Source organism: Lissotriton vulgaris, chromosome 1_1, assembly GCF_964263255.1.
Source record: "Lissotriton vulgaris chromosome 1_1, aLisVul1.2, whole genome shotgun sequence".
NCBI classification, from domain to species: Eukaryota; Metazoa; Chordata; class Amphibia; order Caudata; family Salamandridae; genus Lissotriton; species Lissotriton vulgaris.
The window spans coordinates 962359056-962372777 of record NC_141685.1 but is presented as its reverse complement, the minus strand read 5'-3'; the positions used below and the strand labels follow the sequence as shown (position 1 = coordinate 962372777).

The 13722-nt window shown below is 45.8% G+C and overlaps 1 protein-coding gene across 1 annotated transcript in view; it reads left to right on the top strand.

Annotated features, from left to right (window-relative positions):
• The window catches only part of MYO1A (myosin IA), a 359821-nt gene that overhangs the window by 47621 nt on the left and 298478 nt on the right, over positions 1 to 13722 (top strand). Inside the window, exon 2 of the mRNA XM_086959948.1 lies at positions 3247 to 3397. Within this exon, the coding sequence (XP_086816074.1) occupies positions 3269 to 3397 (129 nt within the window). The 5' untranslated portion in view covers positions 3247 to 3268. The remainder of the gene's footprint in view (positions 1 to 3246; positions 3398 to 13722) is intronic.

Here is a 13722-nt window from a genome sequence, read left to right as displayed (position 1 = left end):
GTCGGGAAATGTTTCGGTGGTGAAGAGGTATTGGGTAGGGTGGTGAGTTCCTGGCCTATCCTTTGGTTTTGGAGGTTGAAAATAAGATGGAGGCTTGGGCGTGTGGGAGCTCCTGAGTGCTTAGATTTCATAGTGGAGGTGGTGTCCTGAGTGGAGAGGATGTTCCAGGCGGTCAGTGTGTGGTTTGTGTCAGTTCCGGTGGTGGCCAATCTTTCGAAGAAGTCCGCAGGTGTGAGTTGGTTTTCGAAGTTTCTGTATATGGTTGCGATATCATGAAGAAGGGGGCAAGGTTCTCACACTGCTCCTGTGTGGGATTGATGTTGTTTTCGCTGGCAGCTGGGTTGGAGAATTCCTTAACAATGTTGAAAGGTTCCTTGGTGGTGTTGCCGCTGGTTTCGATGCGTGCAGCAGTGGCTGTCTTCTCTGTTGCCCTCAGCAGGTGATGGTAGAGGTTTAGGGCGGTCTTGAAGGTTGCCCTGCCAGAGGTGTCCTTGCTGGTGCGCCATCTCCTCTTGAACTGTTTCCTGTCTTGTTTCGCTGTTCTGAGTTTTTGGGTGTACCAGCTGGCCTTTTTAGAGGATTTTCTCTCAATGTTGCTCTTGACGGGGGACAATGCTGTCTGCACAATTGGTGATCCAGGCGTTGAAGATTTTCACTCCCTGTTCGAGGTTGGTGGTGGTAGCAGGGTTGGAGGTGTTGAAGGCGTTCACCCAGCTGGTCTCTGAGATTTGATACCACCTCCGTTGGGGGGCCTTGGTCATCTTGGACGTGGCGGTGAGGGGGCTGGAGATGCTGAAGTGGACGATGCAGTGATCGGTCCATATGAGTTCTGTGACATGGCTGTATTTGATGCAGGTGCCAGAGGTAAAAATTGGTTCCAGCAGGTGTCCTACGGTGTGTGTAGCGTCATGGATGATGTGGGTCAATCCGAGGCTACTCATACTGTTTAGAAGGTGTGTGGTGTTTGTGTCATTGGAGTCGTTGATGTTGAAATTTACGTCGCCGAGGAAGACTTAGTCCTTGGAGTCTAAGGCTAGGGGTGCAATGAAGTTTGCGATGCTGTTGTAAAAGCTGAAGCACTGGACTGTCTTATTTTCTGTGTGGAGCTTGAAGTTGAGATGTTCCATGAGGGTGGTTGTGTTGTCGGTGGTGTGGGTACACTGTATGGTCTCTTTGTGGGTGATGGCTGTTCCTCCTACCAGCTTGTTGGTGTGGTCCTGGTGAGTGAATTTATATCTGTCAAGGATTGCTTTGGAAATGCCTGGGCCAGATATGGGGTTGAGCCAGGTCTCAGTGAGAAAGACTGGGTCGGGTGCGAGGGTGACAATGAGGTCCCATAATTCAGTGGAATGCTTGCACAGTGAACATATGTTGAGAATGGCACATGCGAGTTGGTGTTTGTGTTCAGGTGGTGTCTGTGGTGTGTTCGGGGTTGGGGTGGTCGCTGGCTGGTGTGTGTGCAGTTGCAGGTGAAGTGGCAGTGGGTGCAGGTAAAAGATCCTACCGTGGAGCATGGGTCAGTGCCGGGGCAGTGTTTATTGTGGTATCCAGAGTCGAGGGAGTAGAGCTCGGTGATGGTGTATCTTTGGGGGGCAGGAGGACCAGGGGTCGTGGCTCTTGGTACGGTCCAGGTGTACACAGCCGCCTGCATTAAGTAGGTCCTGGGGTGGGCAGGGCTTCTGTTGGCGGGAAGAGCGATGAGTGGGAAAAACCTGCTCGGAAAAACCTGAGTGGGAAAACCCGGGCAGCTGCAGGGTTAGTAGATCAGTCTGGAACAAGCATGAACTGGAGGCCTCAGGCAAGTCGCAAGCTAGGTGTCCAGGTGCCTACTCCTTATTGCCGCTGTATTTTTCCTGTTAGTGATAAAATGAGCAGAAAGATGAGAATCCAGGTCCAGACACTGCCTGATGCAATCTGCAGTCTGTGACAGGATTGCATAAAGTCGATGCTCATCTGCTTCTCCTAGTTGTGTCTGTTTACAGTAGAGGTATACAGCATATCCCGGATCCATGACAAATTACGCTATTTTAGGATAACCACTATCTATAAATAGTTCTATTTAAGGCAATATATTTAAATGTACTTTATGTGGATATCTTGAACATCTAGTATGGGTACAGTCATTATTTGGAGATTATTTACAGAAATGCCATTTCACAATCAAGAGCGGAATCCACCAGGAGTCAAACCTTACACCTGCAGATGACATACAGATCTCGGCAAAGCATGTTGAATCCACTGAGCAGTTTACATATTTCTATATTCATGTCACAGTCCTACTGGAACAATCTTGAATGAAAAGTTTATATAGAAAAAAATGTCTTCCCTCCCTCAACACTGCCCTCTAAATCTGAGCGAGAATTAAAATGCCTGAATGTTTTTCCAGTTGTAAATGGGAACATCCTCACCACTGGACAGTGGTACAACATATTTGCGTTCTTTTAGGGCAATCCTCTTTTGAATAATTTCAGCCTTTTCCTGTGATAAATATTTTTGTAACTTTGTCCTAAACTTTCTATGAAGGACATGATGTAGTCTTTTGGCCACTATTATAAATTACTGCCATTACCATTTCAGACATTTTCTTCAGATGGTCGCATTCCTTTAATGTTTTATTAACCCCACTCTCTGTCTGCATGTCTCTCTTTCATTTCGCCAGCCTCGGTCAGATCACCCCAGTATTGCAACTTTCGCTATTTTAGCCTGTACTTGAGTCCATGACCTAGTTGAGTTTCGCTCTGTTGCCTAAGCTTGTTGGGACCATTTCCTCTCCCTTGTTTGAGAATTGTGACTTTGTAAATTGTTGTCGGTAGTACGGTTGATGATTAATGCAGATGGAGCTCACCATTTTAAAGAAATCATAGTAACACTAAAGCTAATTATGAGAAGGTATCGGGCCAGATATATGTCAGAACTTAACTTTTAGTAACACAGTCTTGAAATGTCTATCCCCCCTCCCCCCCCCATATTCTGAGAGTTCAACTTGAGGGGAAGTGTTGGTGCTCCTAAAACCACGGAGGGTTCCTTGGCTCAAACCGACTAATTTCTCAACCAGATAGCTTCCCACCCAGTGGCATGACATAGGACCTTGTATACAGAACAGACACAGAAGTAGATGCTTTCTCCAGGAGTGGGGATTAACAGAAACTGAGGTGCCTTTCCCATTGTGATAGAAGTGAATAACAAGGCAACATTTGTTTTACTACCTCCTTTGTCAGTGACTTAGAATCTGCTTTTTGTCTTCAGCACTACAGTCTAATCTGCAACCATGGACTTTACCAAGACCTCGCTACTGGACAACATGATTGGCGTGGGCGACATGGTCCTGCTTGAGTCGCCTGAGCTGAAGCCCATACTTGCAAATCTACAGGAAAGGTTCAACCACGATGAAATCTATGTAAGTATTGATTTGGCATTTGGAGGTAACCTGTGAAAAGAAATGAGTCAGGATCTTTACTGGACCTGTGGTCATTTGTTGCCTGAGCATAAGACATTTACTTATTTACAATCAAGGTAAGCATGGTGGATTCTTTGGCTGTGACTTAATATATGTGAAGTAGAAGGTTGAAGTACCAATCAACATATTGGGTATGTAGTTAGTTACTTCCCAATACATTTTCCCATGGATCCTGTGCACAAACGTGTGGCATTTCAAAGTGGCTCGGAGATTAAAGGGTATAAGTCACCATTACAAAAAGTGAAAATGTTACAACACATGCATGGGAGCAATAATGACACTCTCTGAACCAAAGTCAGTGATAGCCTTACCAAGGGTAGTGGCAAGAAACTGGCATTTTCTCAGAACATCATAAGGTGGTCTACATGTGAATCCTTTTAGCAACAAGTCTCACCAGAGTACATAATCTTTAAACTTAGTTTTGAAGAATTAGTGGATAATACCCAATCCAAACTCAATGTGAACTAATATCCTGGTTGCATACCATTGAAATCTTAGAGTTAACTAGGCCACGCTTTGATGAACTGCTGTGCCGCTAATCTTTACTTCACAGTTAATGGGAAAGCGGCAGAGAGTTAGAAACTTATATAGCAGGGGCTGTCGGTTATGAGGGAAATGGTCCCCTGCATGGCTCTGAAAATGTGTGCCCAGCCCCAAGTTCATCAGGTTGGACTTCCACTTAGCCCGCACAATAATCGCGTATGCACTGAAGATTCCCTGTATCACAGACTGTGACCTGTGTGGCTCAGTGGTCTTACAGGACATCCCATGTAAGGCCTCCTTTCTTCTGGGCAAGACTACCATCAGCTCACCCGCTGCTGATGGCTGATGGTGATGACAACAACAAGATTAGGGTGGCAAGACAGTCTTCTACTAGGGGGGGTTGCCTACTGATCTCCCTAGTCTTTTAAATTAGTCAGCCTGTACCTTGCAATTGCGCCCTTCACTCTGACCATGCGGACCTTGGATAATGCGTGTATTACTTCTGTGGGTACAGGATTTGTGTGTATGTTACATCTGGTTGTAGCCACTCAGAAATCAATTTTTTTCCTTACTCAAAGGTAGCTAGCATGGAAGGTGGCAAGAGAGATCAACTCATATAGCAAGGCTCCTCCAGGACATCCTAGAAAGCCTTTGTATTGGGCCAGACTTTAGGTTGTGGAGGAGACGAGATGGAAACCTTTTGAAGCTTCCTGAAATTGCCGCATCCTTTCCTGCTCTCTTGTTCAGTAGAAGGGCCAGCCCCCACAGATGAACTGGTAGTTATGTAGGAAGGCCTCTCCCTCTTGTATGCCCTTGTTTTGGTTCTACGCTGACAGGAAATTCCCAGCACTATCCCACCGTCCAGCTGATACTTGAAACCAAAGATCATGACTGGACCGGTCAGAGAGGAATAAACAAAAGACAGGAACTGTTGCAATACTGCATACTGGAGAAATATACTAATGTAGTCTGCAACTTTAGTGTTAAGATGGGATTAAAGCTTCCAGCCAGTGTGCCAAGCTTACTCTAACAGAATATAGGATCCCACAGCAGTGGAGAATGAGAAACTCTTCTGTGCTTCGTGGTTAGGGTATCCACCATTAACTTCCATTTGCCAGATTTAAGATCATAAACATGGGGAGTTCAACAACCACGCAGGAGAAACTGCCTTGGAGCCTGCCTTGCAGGAAGGGGTTGACCAACTGCTTTACGGGAGCATTGGAGGTGCCCTTGAATGAGGAAGACACCGCCTAGAAGAATGAGACAGCAAGGGTACTGAGTTGTCTACAAATTCAGGCACCTCTGCAACTTGGGAGGACTTGGAATGCTCCTTCCATTAGTTGAGGCCCATATGTCCCTGCAGCACATCCCTACACATGGAAGTGTCTGTGACCAAAGGGCCTTTCTGAAGATTGCCGCGCACCTTTTGGTTAACCTATGGAGAATAGTTAGCGCCTAGAAGTTTGAATAACTGAGAAATTCACCATCACCTGACTGACCTTTGCCTCGGAGGAGGTGTACTGTGTCATCAGAGAGGACATTGGTCAATGCCCGAAAATCATCACTTTGACTGGGCTCCTAGCTTTTTCTGTATGGGGGGCTTGAGGTTAGGCTCGACAAAAACCCACACATTTAAGAGTAAAACTTCACCACTGGTACTGGCACTGCTGATGCACACCTGAAATGGGAGCAGCTGTGCAGCTACCACAGGCTGACCACATCAGCCTGGCTGGAGCAAGGAGCAGACAATCCCAACTTGGTGGACCATAAACTGAGCACATTACTGCTAAGGACAAGGCTAGCCAGCTCCTTTCAGGCGTGGCTTGCAAACCCATCAACTAGAGATGGAGCCCATGTGGTGCAGACGTCCACCCTGGGAAGGACACGGGTGGGGAATCTGTATTTCCATTGAATTTGATCCTCAACAGCTCCAGAGTGGTTGTCAATCTGAACATGGAAGGGAGCAGGGCGCCAGTAAAATTTCCCAATAGCTGCTGGTATTGTGGAAGAGTGGCAGGATGGGGGGGATGGGGGTGGGGGGGGGTTGGACGGGTCAGGGGGACAAAAAACATATGTAAAGCCAGTTTCATTGCGCTCTTTTTCTCCTCTTCTGGCAGGCGCACACTGGCAGACTCCACTGCGGCTAATACTGACACTGCTCTCATGTCATGAAAGCAGCAACAGGATTGACCTGCGCACTCTGAATTTACACTCCTTTTAAGACTCGGAGCTTGTGCCCGCGCTCTCTAACCCCTCAACACTGCTCTTCTTTGAGACAGCTTCAGTGCGCATATTATCGTTTAATTTTTCCTTTTTTGCCTTATGAGGCAGCTGGCGGGGCTGGTGGTGACGCCATAACAGGGGAACCATCGGTATAATTTCACATGGGATTCCTTTGAGAGGAAAAGATCTATGTTTACGCAGCTACAGATTGGCATTTGTTCGAAGTAGAAAAACAGGGACTGTTCCCTCAATTGCACTGATACCCAAAATATGTAACATATAGTGCGCCCTATGAGTCTTACTTATTCTCTTCATTTTTATGCGAAAGTAAAGTATATTTTCTTTCTTTAGTAAAAGCACTGCCTGCAAATTAATTTATTGCATACTATTGGATAATGTGTTGAGTTCTAAGCCTCTACCTCCACTCCACCTCCCTGAGTAAACCTTGGACTGCTCAACTTCGAAACACTGTAAGTCAAGTGCTAAAGGGGTGCACTGATGCTCAGTTTTGGGCTCAGTGGTAAGGTTAAGTGACAGAACACTAGTCGTAAAACACTCAGATTGTCACAATCTGAGCTCAGTAACTACTGAGTCCACTGGGGCTTCTGAAGAGGTTTCCTCACAGTTACAATATTGGAGCTCTTGGGGAGGCAAGAATGCACCAATATTTTAAAAATCTGTTGACTTTCCGCAGCACAGGGCAAGGTCTAACTGTTCTTTTATTTATTTCGAAGGTAAAAAACCATCATAAAAATACACAGTAATACATGATCGCATAAAACCATACTGAACAACATGACATTTTTTTAAAAGAGCGACAAGTTAAAAAGGGGTTTTTATAAATTGTCAAAAACAGCTTGCAAGTATGACACAAGGCCCCATATGACTTTTTTAGTTTCCTCCCAATCCCGCCAACTTTATCAGCCCCTTGTGTTTCTTAGTTTAAAAGCAATTTTAAGGAAGCTCATGGTAGCAAACAGAGTACGCATTTCAGTGGCTCTTTGCAAAAACAGTACAGCAGATTTCGCATGGATAATATTTGAGTCCTTTAAAACGTTCACCAAGAATCTTTGACGTGGGGTTTTATAAAACTAACACAGTAATACAAAATGAAGGGTGTCTTGTGGAGACCTATTGTCGCAGCCACAGGCACCCTTCTGCTCAATTGTTTTAGTGAACCCAGATGGATAAGCTAAAATGTGGTGCAACAAATTGAGCCTAAAACGAGTCATTAAAAACCTCTCGTGTTGACTGTACATTAAAAAGAGGTATGGTTCCATGCCCACTTCATTGCAAACAAGCGAATGAGCAACTGCCGAGGGTTTAGCAGAGTCAAGCTCCCTTCTCCTACCATCATATTTTTCCAGGAGTTGCGTTTGTACAGAGTGTCTGGAATATATGTCCACCAAAGAGGGGTCTAAAAAAAGCTTTTGCTCGTCAATATCCACCAATGTGTCTTTAACATATTTCAGCCAGGGGATTTGGTACCATCTCTCTTTCAGCAGACAATCCTGGATGATCTGTCTGGACAATTCCGCATTGGGATTTGACCAAATTTTAAGCCAGGCCAGTATGGGTCTCAGTCTGATCAGGTCGGCTATGTATGGGGTACCCAACTCTTCGTGTGTTATTGCAGCTGGGATGCTCAACGGAAGCTTTAGCAGTTTTTTTTAGGAATTTGTCTTCCTCACTTTGTATTGGTTGTGCATCCCTAAAGCCCCACACTTCCGCTCCATAGATGGTCTTTGAGATGCTGACCGACCTATACAATGTCATCACCTGCTCTGGAGACCAGCGTCCCATTCGACGGGCGAAGTTTAGTATAGCTCCATTAGCTGAGACTAGTCTCCTAGCCCTCTCCTCTATCAGAGGGGCAAACTTAAACTTGTCATCAAATAAAAGGCCCAGGTACGGAAATGTTTTAACAGTGGCCAGTACATGATCCCCCAGTTTGAAGACAAATTTCTTCTGTGGTTTCTTCCCCGCTACCATGATGAAAGATTTTGTCATGTTGACGGAAAGGTCCAAATTCCTCATGAAGTCAGAGAAACCCTTAATTAAAAGCTGCAGACCAACTGCTGTTCGTGCTAGGAGGACCGCGTCATCCGCATACAAGAGTATCGGCAGATGACGCAAGCCCACCTTATGACAGTCAGTTCCCAGTGCTATCAGGGCGCTCTCCAGGCCATTTATGTAAAGGGAGAACAGGAACGGGGCCAGGATACACCCCTGCCTCACCCCGCCAGAGCACGGGAAGGGATCGGTACTCACCCCCCCCGCACTATAGCGGACCTTGGCGGTGGTGTTCCAGTGCAGCTTCCTCAGTATATTGATAAGATCAGAGTCTATTCCCAGATTAGACATGAGTGACCAAAGTTTGGCTCTATTGACGTTATCGAAAGCAGCTGCTAAGTCCATAAACCCCATATATATGGTCCCATTAGCCGTCTTGGTGTACTTAGCCGTGAGGAGGTATAGGTTGAGGCATTGGTCACTAGTTGACCTGCCTGTTCTGAACCCATACTGGGTGTCCACCAGGATGTTGTGGGTGTCAGTCCAATCTATTAAGCGATTGAGGAGCGCCCTCCCGAGTACTTTGGCAGAAACATCGATCAGCGAAATCGGTCTGTAGCACTGCGGGCTGTCCCTACAGCCTTTCTTATATATCGGGACAATCACCGCAGTGGACCATGATCTCGGCAGGCCCGATTTGATTGCTGCATTCAGTACTCTAGTTACCACTGGGGCCCATAACTCGGTGTTACTGAGGAACAAATCCGGGGGTGCCATCCGGGCCTGGGGCTTTATTTCTTGTCAGCCCTAGGATTGCTTTAAGTACTTCTTCCAGAGATAATTCCAGATGCTCTGCCCTTGGCCCTGTCCATATTCCATCACCAATATCTACCTCCTGTTGGTTATATAAGGATTTGAAATGAGCACTCCATTGCTCTGGTAGAATATTAGAGCTGATGACTGGGGAGCTCGAATCATGGAAGCATGGTCTATTTATGATTTTCCAGAACTGTGCATAGTCCTTGTTTTCTCCAGCTTCCCTTAAGTCCACCCAGACTTCCTTTTGAAGGGCCAGCTTCCTTGTTTTTACTTGAGTTTTGTAATTCTGTCTGCAGCGGGTAATTTCAATCTTGTCCCTTGGATTCTTTTTTAAGCTCTGCTTTAGGTCTCTTAGCGCTCTAGAACAGTTAGAGTCAAACCATCTTGGCGAGGATGACTGGGGCACAGGGCAAGGTCTAACTGGATAACAAACACAATATTGGATGGTTTAAAAATCAAGAACCAGGACCTGTGGAAGGAATATATAGGGTACAGATTCGACACCCAAGAAGTATCTATTTTTGCCAAAAAAGGAGCTTAAGCAGGCACGAGCGAGATACTTGAGCAATCAACAAAAGATCCAAGCCACCGGTAAACAGTTATTTCCAAAGTCACCAAGATGGCTTTTCCTTGATACTTTATTTTGGAAGAAAATGTCTTCGGCCAAGGCAGATACATATAGAATGTAACGATTGTTTTTATTTGTAAAAGGTCCTTCTAGCAGCCATTCACTTAGACACTGCACCGCATTTTTATTTGATTTTAATGTGAGTATCCTTTTGCTCAGACTGTCCTTGGACATCTCTTTATATAACAGCAGGAATGTAAGTCAAAAGTGCGTTGGAGGACATTAAAATTGCTACAGGTGTCCATTGGTATCTTGCCTTTTATTTCTTTTGGGGATGGGGAGAGAAGGATTGGGCCGAGAGCGGAAGCAATCCTATGAAGTTATTTGGGGTGAATCATTTCATGGGCAACACAATTATGCAGACGAGGTGAGTTGTGATTTTCTTTCTGAAGTAGGCTGAAGCCTGAAGGTTTCATCATCACATCATCTCGGGGTCTTGTCTAATAAATGTGTTATCCACGTGCCTTCTCTATTATCAGAGTAGCATTAGACTTTTATTTGAGCAGGATGGGAAAATGTTGTTTCAGTGTAGAGGTCAGGTGGTCTGATTTCATTGTAATCTTCATTTGGCCGACTGGGCCGGGCAGCAAGGTTTTCAGTGAGGCCAGTATAGTACCTGTAGCACCAGTGAATAGGGTGTTGCCTCCATCAGTTTGAGGCAGAACAAGAACGCAGAGGTTGCATCATACGTTTTCTGTTAGGTAGGGTTTCGTTCTGTGCAGAAGGCCAGGTGACCACCAGCTCTCTGGGACTACGTACCATCCCAGCGGCTTAACATTGGAGGCCATGTAGGGTCAAAAGTCATTCAGGTTCATGCCGAAGAGTTGTAACTAGATATTTCGCTCAGTAATGCTGCCACTTATGAGTAAGTACACTGGGCCCCATTCACAAAGATAAACTTAGACGTTTGGTCTAAACTTCGACGTTTGGTCTAAACTTAGATCAAACGTCTCAGTGTACGACTTTGGGAATTCATAAAGGGCATTTATTAGTACTATCTTTATGTCCCCACTTGGGATGGAGATACGACCCATTTGCAGACAGAAAGGTAATACTCGTAAATGCCCTTTGTGAATTTCCACAGTCTTAAGTCTAGACTTTGGTCTAAGTTTAGACCAAATGCCTAAGTTTACCTTTGTGAATCGGAGCCACTGTCTTAGTCGGATTGAGCTTAAGCTATACAGAGCACATCCGCATATTTGATGAAGGGACATGCATACGTTGAATAATATGTAGCGAGAATGGAGACTAGGGGTGTGGACGTCCCACGGTCCTACACTTGAATGGGGCCTTTAAAGGGGTATTTTAAGGACTCTATGTGAATAAGTCGAATCTATCTACAAGCAAGAAGGTGCAAGGACGGTGGTGAGTCTCTCTGGGAGATTGTCGGTGATGCATATGGGAAGGGTGCAAGAATGTGCTGATGGTCAATGTGTCAAAGTCCACTCACTATTCGTGGTGCTCCCTGGGACATTATCAAATACCTGATTTGTTGCTAGTTGGTTATTTCCTCAAGGGTGGAACTTGAATGGTTATGAGTGAAGCAGCTGATGTGTTCATGTACTTGGATGGCAATAGCTATCTGTAGAGTGTTCGCAATGTAGGGGGTGGAGATTGGAGATGATTTTGTAGTTGGGGTGAATACCTTACAGAAGATGTGGTGTCTGTCTGGCTGGTCTTGAGGGAGGCCGGAGAGGTGCTGATGAGAGCGACGAGTTAGGCGATCAGAGAGTTACATCTGATCATCGAAGAGTGGATGATGTGATCATGCAGTGAGGATTGGTGTGACAGTTGAAATGGGGTCAGCAGGTATGAGAGGCGTTTTGTTTCGGGTGTTTGGCGCGTTGATGGTCTTTCTGCTAGTTCTGCTCTGAACCACAAACTAGCGATTAGTGTCCGTGGTTTTGAGATAAAAGGTATGATGCAATCCTGCACCATAAACAAAGCTTTTCTACATTGTTACCATAAAGGATGTTTTTTAGACATTAGGCATATTTATGTAGCTGTTCTGTTTGTGGGATTTGTTTGCGGCCTTGAATGCTGCGAAGCTCTAAAGTATTTGAGATTTGCACGTCTTTTCTGGTTAATGTATGTTTATTTTGGCCCAATTTTGGGACAATGTGCACAGAGAATAGAAATGCTGCACTATTTTATCAAGTGTTTACTGCAAGACAAAAACAAACAATAAAACTACACCCTGTGTGTCAAGTACTCGGCCTGCATAGGGCTAGCACGATAGACTCTTGTATCGTGTGTAAAAGGCCTGTAATAAGAACAGGCCATGTGCCTAGACATTAATCTGGGATAATGACTCCCAACTGAATGAACTCTGCCTCACTAATAACATCACCATGACTACCTTCCACCATTAAGCCTTCCTTTTTCCCACACGTCCTGCCACTGCCCTACACATACACTGCCCCTCCATTGTCTGCGCATGTCACTGACCTTCACCTTCCTCAACTTTCAGAGCACATGGCTCAATACTGCCCCCCACCTCAGACTGTCTCTGCTGTCGAGGAGCATAGCCAACTCTCTTATCACCCCTCTACCTGCTCCTCAAAGGACCACATAGAGAAACCCTTATACAGATCTTTTCCGGCCCTTCCTTTTGCCCACACCTAAATACCTGACGTCATCCACTCTTCCAACATTTCTGCAACCTTTCCCCACCAGTCTAAGAAAGGCAACTCTTTACCCACCTCCGACAGGTGTACTCCATCACCCCACAACAATCTGCAGCCCTGGTGCCTAATGTCCTAATTGGTCAGCAAGTGAAAAGCCTCCATCTTACAAAAGATCCGCATCTCCCTGTTGATCTTCCTCCATGCTCTATCTATGGCTGCCGGCCTCAAGGCCCCCAGCACATGCTCCGATGTACCAGCTCTATCAACATTAACACATGCCTCCGCACTGCATCTTTCGCCATTCAAATCCTTCTTCATCTGCTTAAAGAAGCTGTTCTGATTCAGTCCCCCCAAATGTATCACCAAAAAGTCTGGAGAGCCTCTTCCATTTTATTCATTTGTCAACATGGGAAGGAACTGGCTCAACCACCGATATGGCTCCATTAATTATATGAACATACCACACACAACTTCCTCAGGATCCCCTCTTTAGCCCGCCATCTCTGACTGAACGCTTCCGGCTAATAACCACGGCCAGCTCCCTTCTCAATACCTCCTGCGTGTACACCTCTGGCGACCCTGATCTCCCCTGTAATTCTGACACATGAAACAGACCAGAAAACATCCATACCATACACTAAGCACCATAAACTAAGCATAACCACTTCCCACTCACTTCGACACACATTCCTGAGAACCCTCAATAACATCTGCAGCAATCCTATTGTCATCGAAGGCCACCCCCACTGTCTCCCTTCGTCTCACTCAGCCCTCAGACATGCTAGTCCCCATTTCCCCAGCACTCAGATAACAGCCCCGGAAAAACTTACCTTAGAATGTAACCCCTGCTAACTTTCCTGCAGTAGTCCAGCTATATCACTATCTTTATCACCTGCAACATATAACATAAGACATACTGGCTTTTTTGCAGCCCCTTCCTTACCTAATGCACCCTTCCTTATTGCCCCAATCTTTAAAAATTCGCACCATGCCTGCTAGTAAGTTCTCCTTGTAGACTCTGCCAATGACCTTTTAATCAGCTTCAAGCAGCTCTTTCTCACAATTCTGCCAACATCCTCGTCCTCCTCTCTACCTCAGGCACCAACCTACGAAACTCTGGCACTTGAAATGAGATAAGGCAGATGCTGTTTCATTTTCAACACGCGGACCATGCCGCTCTTGTAGGCCTTTGTGGGTTAGGCATCACAACGCAACCACACAAGCACCCTCAGCACCCTCCAAACCATCCATCTCTTGCCATCTGCCTGCTCATAAACTCCACCGCCGCCATGTTGTCAACGTTTCAGATAACCTTCTTATCCCCAAATGCCGAACCCGCCAGAACCGCTTTCACCATCAGCAGAAATACAAATTGAAAAATGAAATGCGTGTCCCTGCTTCATTCACCCACTTCTTTGGCCAATGATCCCATGAGCAACTTCCTCTGCTAATACAGACCAAGGCGCTCTGCC